The 15,198-nt window shown below is 41.2% G+C and overlaps 3 protein-coding genes across 3 annotated transcripts; all 3 read left to right on the forward strand.

The window, feature by feature from the left end:
- Positions 1 to 434: 434 nt before the first annotated feature.
- On the forward strand, positions 435 to 1,904 carry LOC311039431 (zinc-binding protein A33-like; the record flags this gene model as incomplete). The annotated part of the gene is made up of 1 exon (XM_084049314.1): positions 435 to 1,904. The coding sequence occupies one exon, from the start codon at positions 435 to 437 to the stop codon at positions 1,902 to 1,904; it is 1,470 nt and encodes a 489-aa protein (XP_083905440.1).
- A 3,725-nt stretch (positions 1,905 to 5,629) lies between these two features.
- Positions 5,630 to 7,108, forward strand: LOC311039442 (zinc-binding protein A33-like; the record flags this gene model as incomplete). Its single annotated transcript, XM_084049324.1, has 1 exon — positions 5,630 to 7,108. The coding sequence occupies one exon, from the start codon at positions 5,630 to 5,632 to the stop codon at positions 7,106 to 7,108; it is 1,479 nt and encodes a 492-aa protein (XP_083905450.1).
- Positions 7,109 to 12,687: 5,579 nt separating this feature from the next.
- LOC311039451 (zinc-binding protein A33-like) lies at positions 12,688 to 14,901 on the forward strand (the record flags this gene model as incomplete). The annotated part of the gene is made up of 1 exon (XM_084049339.1): positions 12,688 to 14,901. The coding sequence occupies exon 1, from the start codon at positions 13,432 to 13,434 to the stop codon at positions 14,899 to 14,901; it is 1,470 nt and encodes a 489-aa protein (XP_083905465.1). The 5' UTR covers positions 12,688 to 13,431.
- Between the last annotated feature and the right edge of the window lie 297 nt (positions 14,902 to 15,198).

Here is a 15,198-nt window from a genome sequence, read left to right on the forward strand (position 1 = left end):
TAAAGGGGAAAATACATTTTCAGGTCTTTGATCCAATCAGAAAAAGAACCCCATAAAGCTCATTTAAGTATCATTTTCAGTTTTATACTGTTCCAAGTTTGTTTGGTCATTGTGTGTGTGTGTGTGTGTGTGTGTGTGTGTGTGTGTGTGTGTGTGTGTGTGTGTGTGTGTGTGTGTGTGTGTGTGTGTGTGTGTGTGTGTGTGTGTGTGTGTGTGTGTGTGTGTGATTTGCATGTCAAAGCTCCACCCCTTACCAGACTCATCTGAGACAATAAAAGATTCACCTTCAGTTCAGACTCAGACCAAACACGCAACTTCCAGTGAAGGAGGACAGACTGTCTTTCCACAGCTACAGGACAGAAGGGAATACTGACCCAGACTGCTGCTGATTTCCTGTCTTGATCAGAGTAATTGTAGCTTCTCTAAGAGACATAATGGCTTCGCAGTTGTCACCACTGTCTCTTTCAGAAGAGGATTTTTCCTGTCCTGTGTGCCGTGACATCTTTAGAGATCCTGTTGTCCTGTTATGCAGCCACAGCTTCTGTGAATCCTGTCTGCACACATGGTGGAGAGAGAAGCAAATAAAGGAATGTCCAGTTTGTAAGAGGATATCTTCAATGGATCATCCACCCTGTAACCTGGCTCTGAAGAACTTGTGTGGGGCCTTCAAACAGCAGATACATGATCAGAGAGCTTCAAAACGCCAGAGAACTTCATCAGAGTCTGAGGATCTCTGCAATCTGCACGCTGAGAAACTCAAGTTCTTCTGTATGGAATGTCAGCAGCCAGTGTGTGTTGTGTGTCTTCATTCAGAAAAACACACAAACCACACTTTCAGCCCCATTGATGAAGCTGCACTGAACTACAAGAAGGAAGTCAAGGAAACACTGAATCACTTACAGAAGACACTGAAGGCAATTAAGGATGATAGCAGTAAATATGCACAGACAGTAGCATACATTAAGCGCCAGGCCCGGTACACAGAAAGTAAGATTAAAGAACAATTTAAAAAGCTCCATCAGTTTCTACAAGAGGAAGAAGAGGCTAGAATGACTGCATTGAGAGAGGAAGAGAAGCAGAAGAGTGAATCCATGAAGTGGTTGAATTTCGATCTGAGATATGACATATCAGTCCTTTCAGAAGAAATCACAGCCATAGAGCTCGAGCTGAGTGCGGACCACAGATCATTCCTACAGAACTACAAGACAACAATGGAAAGAATAGAGTCCGCATCGCACCTCCAGCTGTGGGCGCCCCACTCAAGAGCACTGATAGACGTGGCCAAACACCTGGGCAACCTGACCTTCGGAGTCTGGGACAAGATGAAGGACATTGTCTCCTACACTCCTGTCATTCTGGACCCCAACACTGCCAAACCAGGACACGTCCTGTCTGATGATCTGACCAGTGTGAGAGCTGACAACTCAGAGATGTCTGGCATGGATGGCTTTGAGGTTCCCGACAATCCAGAAAGGTTTGACTCCTTGGACATTGTCCTGGGTTCAGAGGGCTTTAACTCAGGGACTCACAGCTGGGATGTTGAGGTTGGAGACAGTAAATACTGGTCACTGGGTGTGTTAGCAGAGTCTTTTCAGAGGAAGGGAATTGGAGGGGGTTCATTCTGGAGAATAAGCACAGGTTCACACCCGAAGGCCTCCTCATCATGGTCAAAAACTAATCTCTTATGGAAGCAGATTCCTCGTAGGATCAGAGTCCAGCTAGACTGGAACAGAGGAAAACTGTCATTCTCTGATCCTGATACTAACACACACATACACACCTTCACACACACTTTCATTGAGACTCTCTTTCCATTCATTAGCGCTACTTCTACTATGAAGATGTTACCGGGGAAGGTCAATGTCAGAAACATTGATGCTGATGATCATGATGATGATGACTAGCTAATATGAAAATGATATGAAGCAATCATTGTTTTATGGTGAGGTTGTGGATTTTCATGATTCCAGCCTAGTTTTATTGTAGTGTGGCATGTATCATTTGACTAAAACGGTGTGTAATTATCTTGTATTTGAACAAAATAAAAATTCATGGAAATCATTTTCAACATTTTGAGTGTTTATTTTTTGTAGTGCATCAAAATAATGAGAGCATTTAAAGCCTGTATTGTATGGGCTATATTGTAAAGATACCCAATTAAGTCTAATGGTCATCTACTTCCTAAGATGGAATCACTGTTATCATTTTTGCATGAATTTGATGTTTTCTTGAGCCATTTAATCTATTAACTTTTGAATTATCATGTCATGTTACAAAACTGTAAGGAATGATATGTTTAATTAAAATAAACATCTAAATCTTGTTTGAGTTCAGTATTTCAGTTGTTTCTGTTAAAGCACACTATTTGTTTTCAACTCATGCAGTCACTCTCCAAATTGTGACTCTATAGAAAGCTTATATGAAGCTGTAGCTTCATAGCATGGTAGTGGGTTTTCTCAATTCTAGGCTAGTCTTATTGCAGAGTGTGTTAATTGCCATAAAATCTTTCACTGAAACAGTTTTGTAGCTATTTTGTATTTGAAAAAATATATATACACTTTATATTAAGTAGTAAGTAGAATTACTGTACCATTTTGCATGAGTCTAAACAGGTTTTACTGAACCATTTCCTCTATTAACTTTTGAAATATCCTGTCATGCAGCAAAAATAATTAAGCTATATGATTGATTGATACATAAATCATAGATCTGTAAAGAAAACTGCATGAATGATTTGTTTGATCCAAATAAACTGTAATTTGAGGTATTTTTATTCAGTTCTGTTGTAACCAACATTATGGTTTAAATCAGAGGCAGCGGTTTAGAAAATGTGTTTTTAGATAAAGCAGAACATTTTTAGTTTAATATTGATGTTTTTTTTACTCATCCAGTCAGTCTCCAAATTAACAAAAATCACTTATTTTTTGCCAGTGGCAGTGATGGACTACAGAGTGAAAAAGAGAGTGAACAGCATGCAGACAAACAATAGAGAGAAGTGGTTTGCCAGCCTTTTGTTTGTATGGCCCTGTATTCACACAGTGTTTGTGTGAATGCAAATCATTCTCACAAACAACATGACTTTGCTTCAAATGGTAAGCAAGGTCATTAACAAATGAAATGTCTGGGTGGGGGTGTATTGGAGGTCTTTAAAGTGTTGGTAATTATCTCCACAACAAGCTGCAATGTGTATTTTTATTTAGTTTATTGACAGAGGGCTGTTTTTCTGCTCAGTCTTAATTTCTGACAAATAATAATGACAACAAAATCTAAAATAACACGAACCTGGACCACCAAACCAATTTCAATGTGAGATCCTTAGTTTCACATCACTCACTCATACATTCAGTTTCAATTCAATTTGGGCTTTATTGGGACGAGAAACATTGCCAAAGCAAATATGAAACAAGTGAATCAAAACTAAGTATGTAGGCTACTATCAGCATTGCCAGATGTACAATAGGCCTAATTAATGTATTTGTACGACAATTCTGCCCTCTGTACGATGAATAACGCCACAAATGTCAAAATGTGCGATCATTTTGCCATATCACAAAAAAAGTGCACAAATGTACTAAATTCCCTGGCTGCTGATTCGGGATCCGGTTTGGCTTTTAAATAAGTCAGTAAATCTCACACAGATCTGTACTGGGAGGCATTAAAAACAATGGTTGCATCTTACCAGTACCAAGCTTTTATTTGAGTATAAGGTCCAGGAGGTTGCCTGCCTGTGTGTTTTTCTCTCATAGGCGTGTCAAACAAGGTTATGCACAGTCTTACCATAAATACGTTATTTTTGTGAAATTACATATTTACACCTGTGATGTATTCTCTTTGGCTGTGTACGATAGTTTGCTTTACAATACTATAAATGTAAGCCTCCAGGAGTATATTTTTACTGACATTTCCTATCTGCCAACACTGTGCATATTAAAAGGGAATAAAGAGATGTGTAAACAGAGCATTGTCACAATGTAACTTATAAAAACTAGCTTTCAAAACCACAAGAATAGTGCAATTGCTGTTAGAAGTAGTTATAAGTAAGGATAACTTGTTATGAAGCTTTTGAAACAAATAGCAATATTGGTATTGGTATAAACCTTTGAGACAAATGGCAGCAACTGCTTCAAATGTATTTAAAATAATTAATAGCAACATTTAAATACACTCTTTTTTATTTGAATAATGATGAGTGGGTATCATCCTAATTCTTGTCTGCATGTATTATTTGGTGTTGTCTGTTGGAATGCAGAGAATGGATTTAAAGAGTTCTGCAGAGTCTGGATTTGGTACATTTGGCGTTTATCCCATTGGTGGAAAAATTCCAGTTCACAGCTCAGGACCAACGGCGAGTCTCAGGAACACTGATAGACGTGGCCAAACACCTGGGCAACCTGACCTTCACAGTGTGGGCCACGATGAAGGACATCGTCTCCTACAGTGCTGTTATTCTGGACCCCAACACTGCGGCAGTGCAGGGCTTCCTGTCAGATGATCTCACGGCTGTGAATGAGTCGTCTGACTGGCCATTCATGCAGATTCCTGAGAACCCAGAGAGGATGAGCGAGTTTGACTCGGTACTGGGTTCTGAGGGTTTTAACTCAGGGTATCACAGCTGGGATGTTAATGTTGGAGAAGATGGAGACTGGCGCTGGGCACTGGGTTTGTTAGAGTCTTTTCAGGAGCAGGGACGTGGAAACGGTACATTTTGGGGAATATGCTCAGGGTTAGGTTCATACTTATTGGCCAGATACACACAGGGGTCAACCACTGATCTCAGATGGAAGCATATTCCCCGGACAATAAGAGTCCAGCTGGACTGGAACAGAGGAAAGCTGTCATTCTCTGATCTTGATACTAACACATACATACACACTTACACACACACTTCACTGAGACACTCTTTCCATTAATTTACGCTGAAAATACTCTGAGGATGTTAGCAGGGAAGGCCCATGTGACTCTGGAAAAGTGATGTTTATGATGATCATGATGAAGCCATCTTTGTTGTATAGCATGGTAGTTAGTGTTCACAATTGTAGCCAGGTCGTATTGTAGAGTGTGTTGGCATGCAATCTTTGACAAAAACTGTTGTCTAGCTATTTTGTATTTGAGAAAATAATTCAAAAAATAATGACAAATGCTCAATTTCAGAATTCTAACTGTTTTTGTTTTTAGTTTTAAGTGCATCAAATGATGAGAGCATCAAAGGAACATTAGCATGTATTTTGTAAAGATGCCCAATTATGTCTAATTGGTCATCTACTCTAATTCTACACAGCTTCTTCATAAAGTATAGAATCATGTGTGTGTGTGTGTGTGTGTGTGTGTGTGTGTGTGTGTGTGTGTGTGTGTGTGTGTGTGTGTGCGTGCGTGCGTGCGTGCGTGCGTGCGTGCGTGCGTGCGTGTGCGTGTGTGTGTGTGTGTGTGAGATTTGCATGTCAAAGCTCCACCCCCTTACCAGACTCATCTGAGACAATAAAAGATTCAGACTCAGACCAAACACACACATCTTCCAGTGAGGGAGGACAGATTGTCTTTCCACAGCTACAGGACAGGAGGGAATACTGACCCAGACTGCTGCTGATTTCCTGTCTTGATCAGAGTGATTGTAGCTTCTCTGAGAGACGTAATGGCTTCACAGTTGTCTCTTTCAGAAGAGGATTTTTCCTGTCCTGTGTGCCGTGACATCTTTAGAGATCCTGTTGTCCTGTTATGCAGCCACAGCTTCTGTGAATCCTGTCTGCACACATGGTGGAGAGAGAAGCAAGTAAAGGAATGTCCAGTTTGTAAGAGTATATCTTCAATGGATCATCCACCCTGTAACCTGGCTCTGAAGAACTTGTGTGAGGCCTTCAAACAGCAGATACATGATCAGAGAGCTTCAAAACGCCGGAGAACTTTATCAGAGTCTGGGGATCTCTGCAATCTGCACGCTGAGAAACTCAAGTTCTTCTGCATGGAATGTCAGCAGCCAGTTTGTGCTGTGTGTCTTGATTCAGACAAACACACAAACCACACTTTCAGCCCCATTGATGAAGCTGCACTGAACCACAAGAAGAAAGTCCAGGAATCATTGAAGCCTTTACAGGAGAAACTGAAGGCAATGAAGGATGATATCAGTAAAAATGCATACATAGCATACATTAAGCTCCAGGCCCGGTACACAGAGAGTAAGATTAAAGAACAATTTAAAAAGCTCCATCAGTTTCTACAAGAGGAAGAAGAGGCTAGAATCACTGCACTGAGAGAGGAAGAGGAGAGGAAGAGTGAATCTATTAAGTGTTTCATTAACTATGAACTTGACTGTGACATAACAGTCCTTTCAGAAGAAATCGCAGACATTGAGCATGACCTGAGAGCTGAACACAGATCATTCCTACAGAACTACAAGACAACAATGGAAAAAATAGAGTACGCATCGGATATCGACATGCGCAAGCCCAGCTCCGGAGCACTGATAGACGTGGCCAAACACCTGGGCAACCTGACCTTCGGAGTCTGGGACAAGATGAAGGATATTGTCTCCTACACTCCTGTCATTCTGGACCCCAACACTGCCAAACCAGGACACGTCCTGTCTGATGATCTGACCAGTGTGAGCATTGAAATGCAGTGGCTTCCAGACAACTCAGAGAGGTCTGGCATCGATGGCTTTGAGGTTCCCGACAATCCAGAAAGGTTTGACTGCTTGGACATTGTCCTGGGTTCTGAGGGCTTTAACTCAGGGGCTCACAGCTGGGATGTTGAGGTTGGAGACAGTAAATACTGGTCACTGGGTGTGTTAGCAGAGTCTTTTCAGAGGAAGGGAAATGGAGGGGGTCCATTCTGGAGAATAAGCACAGGTTCATACTCAATGGCCTCCTCACCATGGTCAAAAACGAATCTCTTATGGAAGCAGATTCCTCGTAGGATCAGAGTCCAGCTGGACTGGAACAGAGGAAAACTGTCATTCTCTGATCCTGATACTAACACACACATACACACATTCACACACACTTTCACTGAGAAGCTCTTTCCATTCATTAGCTCTACTTCTACTATGAAGATGTTACCAGAGAAGGTCAATGTCAGAAACATTGATGCTGATGATCATGATGATGATGACTAGATAATACAAAAAAATATGAAGCAATCATTGTTTTATGGTGAGGTAGTGGACTTTCATGATTCCAGCCTAGTTTTATTGTAGTGTGACATGTAACATTTGACTAAAATGGTTGTGTAGTTATCTTGTATTTGAACAAAATTTGAATTCATGCGTAGTGACTTCTGATAATCATTTCAACCTTTTGAGGCTTTATTTTTTGTAGTGCATCAAAATAATCAGAGCATAAAGCCTGTATTTTATGGGCTCTATTGTAAAGACACTCAATTAAGTCTAATGGTCATCTACTTCCTAAGATAGAATCACTGTTACCATTTTGCATGAATCTCAAAATGTTTTCTTGAGCCATTTAATCTATTAACTTTTGAATTATCTTGTCATGTTACAAAACTGTAAGGAATGATATATGTTTAATTCAAATAAACGTCTATATCTTTCGTGATTTGAGTTCAGTATTTCAGTTCTGTTTCTGTTAAAGCACACTATTTGTTTGTAACTCATGCAGTCAGCAGTCTCCAAATTGTGACGCTATAGAAAGCTTATATGGCATAGCATAGTAGTGGGTTTTTTCGATTCTAGGCTAGTCTTATTGCAGAGTGTGTTAATTGGCAAACAATCTTTCACTAAAACTGGTGTGTAGTATCCAGTCAGTCTCCAAATGAACAAGAATCACCTTTTTTTTGCCAGTGGCAGTGATGGACCAGAGAATGAAAAAGAGAAATAAAACGACATGCAGACAAACTATATAGAGAGAAGTGGTTTGCCAGCCTTTTGTTTGTATGGCCCTGTATTCACAGTTCACACAGTGTTTGTGTGAATGCAAATCATTCTCACAAACAACATGACTTTGCTTCAAATGGTAAGCAAGGTCATTAACAAATAAAATGTCTGGGTGGGGGTGTATAGGAGGTCTTTAAGTGTTTGTAATTATCTCCACAACAAGCTGCGATGTATATATATATATTTTTGTATTGACAGGGGGGGGCTGTTTTACTGCTCAGTCTTCTTAACCCTGACAAATAATAACAAAATCTAAAATAACATGAATTAAGACCACCAAACCAATTTCAATGTGAGATCCCTAGTTTCACATCACTCACTCATACATTCAGTTTCAATTCAATTCAATTGGGCTTTATTGGGATGAGAAAAGCAACATATCAAATACCAAAGCGAATCAAAACTATGTACAATCATTATTGCCAGATGTACAATATTTAATGTATTTGTATGACAATTCTGCCCTCTGTACGATGAATAACGCCAAAAATGCCAAAATGTGCGATCATTTTGCCATATCACAAAAAGGTGCACGAATTTACTAAATTCCCTGGCTGCTGATTTGGGATCCGGTTTGGCTATTAAATAAGTCAGTAAATCTGACACAGATCTGTACTGGGAGGCATTAAAACAATGTTATCTTACCAGTACCAAGCTTTTATTTGAGTATAAGGTCCAGGAGGTTGCCTGCATGTGTGTTTTTCTCTCATAGACGTGTCAAACAAGGTTATTTCTTACCATAAATATGTTATTTTTTGTGAAATTACATATTTACACCCGTGATGTATTCTTTTTGGCTGTGTACGATAGTTCACTTTACAATAATATAAATGTAAGCCTCCAGGAGTATATTTTAACTGACATTTCCTATCTGCCAAGTGCCAACACTGTGCATAATTAAAAGGGAATAAAGAGATGTGTAAACAGAGCATTGTCACATTGCAACTTAGAAAAACTAGCTTTCAAAACCATAAGAATAGTGCAATTGCTGTTAGAAGTAGTTATAACTAAGGATAACTTGTTATGAAGCTTTTGAAACAAATAGCAATATTGGTATTGGTATAAACCTTTGAGACAAATGGCAGCAACCTCTTCAAATGTATTTCAAATAATTGATAGCTAATTTGAAATGCACTCTTTTTAGCGGTGCCAGCCACTCTACATTTGACCGTGTCTGGATGTTATGTCCGAGCACGAGAAGTGAGCGCGACCTCCTCATGACCTCACCAGCTGTACACACACACACACACACACACACACACACACACACACACACACACACACACACACACACACACACACACACACACACACACACACACACACACACACACACACACACACACACACAATTCAATTCAATGGGCTTTATTGGCATGAGAAAACATACGTTTACATTGCCAAAGCAGATAGCACAATACAACAATACAGTACAATCAAAACAAAAAATATGTACATTTGAAAGTCAGAATCTTCCATAGATCAATTTCTATGTATCAAGATCACTGGGTGCAGGTATAGTGCAGGAATATACCCAATGATTACCCACACACACACACACATTGAATGTACAGCTCAAACAGAAAACAGTATATAAGGCACCGCTTCCTTCACGCAGGGTGTGATTTTTTTATTTGAATAATGAGTGGGTATCATCCTAATTCTTCTCTGCGTGTATTATTTGGTGTTGTCTGTTGGATGCAGAGAATGGATTTAAAGAGTTCTGCAGAGTCTGGATTTGGTGCATTTGGTGTTTATCCCATTGGTGGAAAGATTCCAGTTCACAGCTCAGGACCAACGGCGAGTCTCAGGAACACTGATAGACGTGGCCAAACACCTGGGCAACCTGACCTTCAGAGTGTGGGACAAGATGAAGGACATCGTCTCCTACAGTGCTGTTATTCTGGACCCCAACACTGCGGCAGTGCTGGGCTTCCTGTCAGATGATCTGACGGCTGTGAATGAGTCGTCTGATTGGCCATTCATGCAGATTCCTGAGAAGTTGAACCCAGAGAGGATGAGCGAGTTTGACTCGGTACTGGGTTCTGAGGGCTTTAACTCAGGGTATCACAGCTGGGATGGTAATGTTGGAGAAGATGTAGACTGGGGCTGGGCACTGGGTTTGTTAGAGTCTTTTCAGGGGCAGGGATGTGGAGACGGTACATTTTGGGGAATATGCTCAGGGCTAGGTTCATACTTATTATTGGCCATGGCCAGATACACACAGGGGTCAACCACTGATCTCAGATGGAAGCATATTCCCCGGACGATCAGAGTTCAGCTGAACTGGAACAGAGGAAAGCTGTCATTCTCTGATCTTGATACTAACACATACATACATACACACACACACATTTTCACTGAGACAATCTTTCCATTAATTTATGCTGAAAATGCTACCAGGGATGTTACCAGGGAAGGCCCATGTAACTCTGGAAAAGTGATGTTTATGATGATCGTGTTGAAGCCATCTTTGTTTTATAGCATGGTAGTTGTTTTTCACAATTCTAGCCAAGTCATATTGTAGAGTGTGTTGGCATGCAAGCTCTGATAAAGACTTGTAGCGATCGGCTATCGCACACACACACACACACACACACACACACACACACACACACACACACACACACACACACACACACACACACACACACACACACACACACACACACACACACACACACACACACACACACACACACACCACTGCGTTTATCCACACCCACGAGCCATACACAGATGGTGACGTGCAGTCTCCGTCACACCCCCACGTTACTCACGTTTTATGAATGGACTCGCCAAGATGGCGGCGCCCCGTGTCAGTTGCTGTGCAACAGTGAAGCAGAGCAGACGTTCCTGTAAACCACCCGCGACCGCGTGCAAAAGTCCGCGTTGTCCGTCGTTGTCCAAACAAACCGTCCGGATCCTTGTGGAGGACATAACCCCCAAGCCGTTAATCCTTGGGAGTTTTCCGTGCCGTGCAGTTGTTTACTAGCAGCGGAGCAGCCAGCTGGGCTAACCGGAAAAAGCGGAGTGGATTCCTGGACCTGCCCCTCTCACGCACACGCACACACACGCACGCACGCACACACACACACACACACACACACACACACACACACACACACACACACACACACGGTACACTGGTTGCCCCATTTATTTGTTCACCACGGTAAAGGCCGTGGAGCAGTTTCTTTTGTTTTTGTTTTTGTTATTTTGTTTTGGGGAACCAAGGTTTCTATATATTTGAGGATTGTCTCAAATATATAGGAAGGAACAGTGGGTTGAGAATTGTCTATTGAGAAGTGACTGTCTATTGAACTGACGTTATACTGTGGTATTGGACAAACTGTGGACTGGATTTCGGGTGTGGGCTGGAGTTGAGGGCTGGAGTTTATTCATAATACAAAGTCAAACTGAGTTATTATGTGTCTGTGTGTTTCATTCTATTGTTTTTTTTTACTTTTAAGGTGTTCTTTTGTGGGTATCCATCCCTGGTTATAGGTTTTAAGGTTCATTTGGTTAAAGTGTGCGCTTAACTGTGTAAGGTTGGTTTGTTTTAAAAGCGTTTTTTGTCCAAGCTGGACTTAATTCGTGTTAGGCTTTGACCTAACTGGCACCCCAAACATAAACTACAAGCTAAACCGGGAATATGCTCAGGGCTAGGTTCATACTTATTATTGGCCAGATACACACAGGGGTCAACCACTGATCTCAGATGGAAGCATATTCCCCGGACGATCAGAGTCCAGCTGAACTGGAACAGAGGAAAGCTGTCATTCTCTAATCTTGATACTAACACATACATACATACACACACACTTTCACTGAGACAATCTTTCCATTAATTTATGCTGAAAATGCTACCAGGGATGTTACCAGGGAAGGCCCATGTAACTCTGGAAAAGTGATGTTTATGATGATCGTGTTGAAGCCATCTTTGTTTTATAGCATGGTAGTTGTTTTTCACAATTCTAGCCAAGTCATATTGTAGAGTGTGTTGGCATGCAAGCTTTGACAAAGACTGGTGTCTAGCTATTTTGTATTTGAGAAAATAATTCCAAAAATAATGACAAACACTCAATTTCAGAATTCTTAGTGTTTTTTTGTTTTGTTTTTAGTGCATCAAATGATGAGAGCATGAAAGAAACATTTGCATGTATTTTGTAAAGATGCCCAATTAAATCTAATGGGTCATCTACTCTAATTCTACACAGCTTCTTCATAAAGTATAGAATCACTGTACGTGTGTGTGTGTGTGTGTGTGTGTGTGTGTGTGTGTGTGTGTGTGTTGCATGTCATAGCTCCACCCCCTTACGAGACTCATCTGAGGCAATAAAAGATTCTCCTTCAGTTAGTTCAGAGTCAGACCAAACACACAACTTCCAGTGAGGGAGGACAGACTGTCTTTTCCACAGCCACATGTAACAAGGTTACAATTATAGTTTTATTTTCATGGTTGAAAGTCCACCAACTAACTATTGAATGGTCTTTCGTTTACTACTTTCAGTCAATGTTTATTTTTCTTTACAACTGTTGATACATAGTACTGTCTCTTTAAGATTTCACTGCAGTCGAGAGTCAATGACGTCACAGCTGCGCGCCTCTCAGTTCATGCTGGATTCATTGAGAGGGGGTATGCTGTTTGTTTACTCCGTCAGAGTTGACGTTTTTATTTCGTTTTGTAAGCACTGTTATGGTGCACCTGCAACAGTATGCAACTAGAAATTATGCTAGTATGCTTGTGAATATGCAGATGTGTCTTATGGTTGAATATAAAGTCTGTAAATACACTTTTGCAACGTTTATAGGAGACATGTGTTTCCCAATGTTACAGGGTTCCTTGTGTGCTGCTGAACCCTGTGTACAGTATATGGAGGACTGCATACTCACAGTGTTGTGTGTTTGTTTTGTGATTGTACAGGTATGTTCATTCTGTTTTTGTTATGTATCTGCATTTTGTATTTGGTATGCTGGAACTGGTGTGTGGTTAATTGTATTGAGAATGCACTTTTTCTGTTAATAATAATGAGCTATTGTATACAGTGTATTAGATACAAAGTGTATATTAGGCAGTTCATGCTGGATTCATTGAGAGGAGGGTTCCTGGTGTGCTGCTGAACCCTGTGTACAGTATATGGAGGACTGCATACTCACAGTGTTGTGTGTTTGTTTTGTGATTGTACAGGACTGTACGATGCCACTTCACTTCTACCAGTAAACAGCAACCAGCAACACGTGTGTCCGAGTCCCTTCTTCTCCACAAACCACAGAACACAACGCAGAGGCTATCAGGGGTTAACGGATGTGCAGCCAGCCAGTTAGACTGACAGAGCCAAACACACCCGTTACACACAGGAGGGAATACTGACCCAGACTGCTGCTGACTCTGTCAGATGAATGGACTTTAACAAGAACCAGGATTCACTGTGAAAGAAAGTCAACTTCAGGGAACATTGTATCTGGAGCAGGGACAGTTACCACCACTGACTGGTTCATTTCCGGTCTTGATCAGAGTGATTGTAGCTTCTCTGAGAGACGTAATGGCTTCACAGTTGTCTCTTTCAGAAGAGGATTTGTCCTGTCCTGTGTGCCGTGACATCTTTAGAGATCCTGTTGTCCTGTTATGCAGCCACAGCTTCTGTGAATCCTGTCTGCACACATGGTGGAGAGAGAAGCAAATAAAGGAATGTCCAGTTTGTAAGAGTATATCTTCAATGGATCATCCACCCTGTAACCTGGCTCTGAAGAACTTGTGTGGGGCCTTCAAACAGCAGATACATGATCAGAGAGCTTCAAAACGCCAGAGAACTTCATCAGAGTCTGGGGATCTCTGCAATATGCACGCTGAGAAACTCGAGCTCTTCTGTATGGAATGTCAGCAGCCAGTGTGTGCTGTGTGTCTTGATTCAGACAAACACAACCACCACTTTTTCAGCCCTATTGATAAAGCTGCACTGGCCTACAAGAAGAAAGTCCAGGAATCATTGAAGCCTTTACAGGAGAAACTGAAGGCAATGAAGGATGATATCAGTAAAAATGCATACATAGCATACATTAAGCTCCAGGCCCGGTACACAGAGAGAAAGATTAAAGAACAATTTAAAAAGCTCCATCAGTTTCTACAAGAGGAAGAAGAGGCTAGAATCACTGCACTGAGAGAGGAAGAGAAGCAGAAGAGTGAATCTATTAAGTGTTTCATTAACTATGACATTGACTGTGACATAACAGTCCTTTCAAAAGAAATCGCAGACATAGAGCATGAGCTGAGAGCTGAACACAGATCATTCCTACAGAACTACAAGACAACAATGGAAAGAATAGAGTACGCATCGGACATCGACCTGCGCAAGCCCAGCTCAGGAGCACTGATAGACGTGGCCAAACACCTGGGCAACCTGTCCTTCAGAGTCTGGGACAAGATGAAGGACATTGTCTCCTACACTCCTGTCATTCTGGACCCCAACACTGCCAAACCAGGACACGTCCTGTCTGATGATCTGACCAGTGCGAGCATTGAAATGCAGTGGCTTCCTGACAACTCAGAGAGGTCTGGCATCTCTGGCTTTGAGGTTCCTGACAATCCAGAAAGGTTTGACTGCTTGGACATTGTCCTGGGTTCAGAGGGCTTTAACTCAGGGGCTCACAGCTGGGATGTTGAGGTTGGAGACAGTAAATACTGGTCACTGGGTGTGTTAGCAGAGTCTTTTCAGAGGAAGGGAATTGGAGGGGGTCCATTCTGGAGAATAAGCACAGGTTCATCCTCACTGGCCTCCTCACCAGAGTCAAACACTACACTCATATGGAAGCAGATTCCTAGTAGGATCAGAGTCCAGCTGGACTGGAACAGAGGAAAACTGTCATTCTCTGATCCTGATACTAACACACACATACACACCTTCACACACACTTTCACTGAGAAGCTCTTTCCATTCATTAGCGCTACTTCTATGAAGGTGTTACCAGAGAAGGTCAATGTCAGAAACATTAATGCTGATGATGATGATGACTAGATAATATGAAATTGATATGAAGCAATCATTGTTTTATGGTGAGGTTGTGGATTTTCATGATTCCAGCCTAGTTTTATTGTAGTGTGGCATGTATCATTTGACTAAAACGGTGTGTAATTATCTTGTATTTGAACAAAATAAAAAATCATGAATATCATTTTCAACATTTTGAGTGTTTATTTTTTGTAGTGCATCAAAATAATGAGAGTATTCAAAGCCTGTATTGTACGGGCTATATTGTAAAGATACCCAATTAAGTCTAATGGTCATCTACTTCCTAAGATAGAATTACTGTTA

Source organism: Gymnoscopelus microlampas, assembly GCF_963454915.1.
Source record: "Gymnoscopelus microlampas genome assembly, chromosome: 3".
In the NCBI taxonomy this organism is placed as follows: Eukaryota; Metazoa; Chordata; class Actinopteri; order Myctophiformes; family Myctophidae; genus Gymnoscopelus; species Gymnoscopelus microlampas.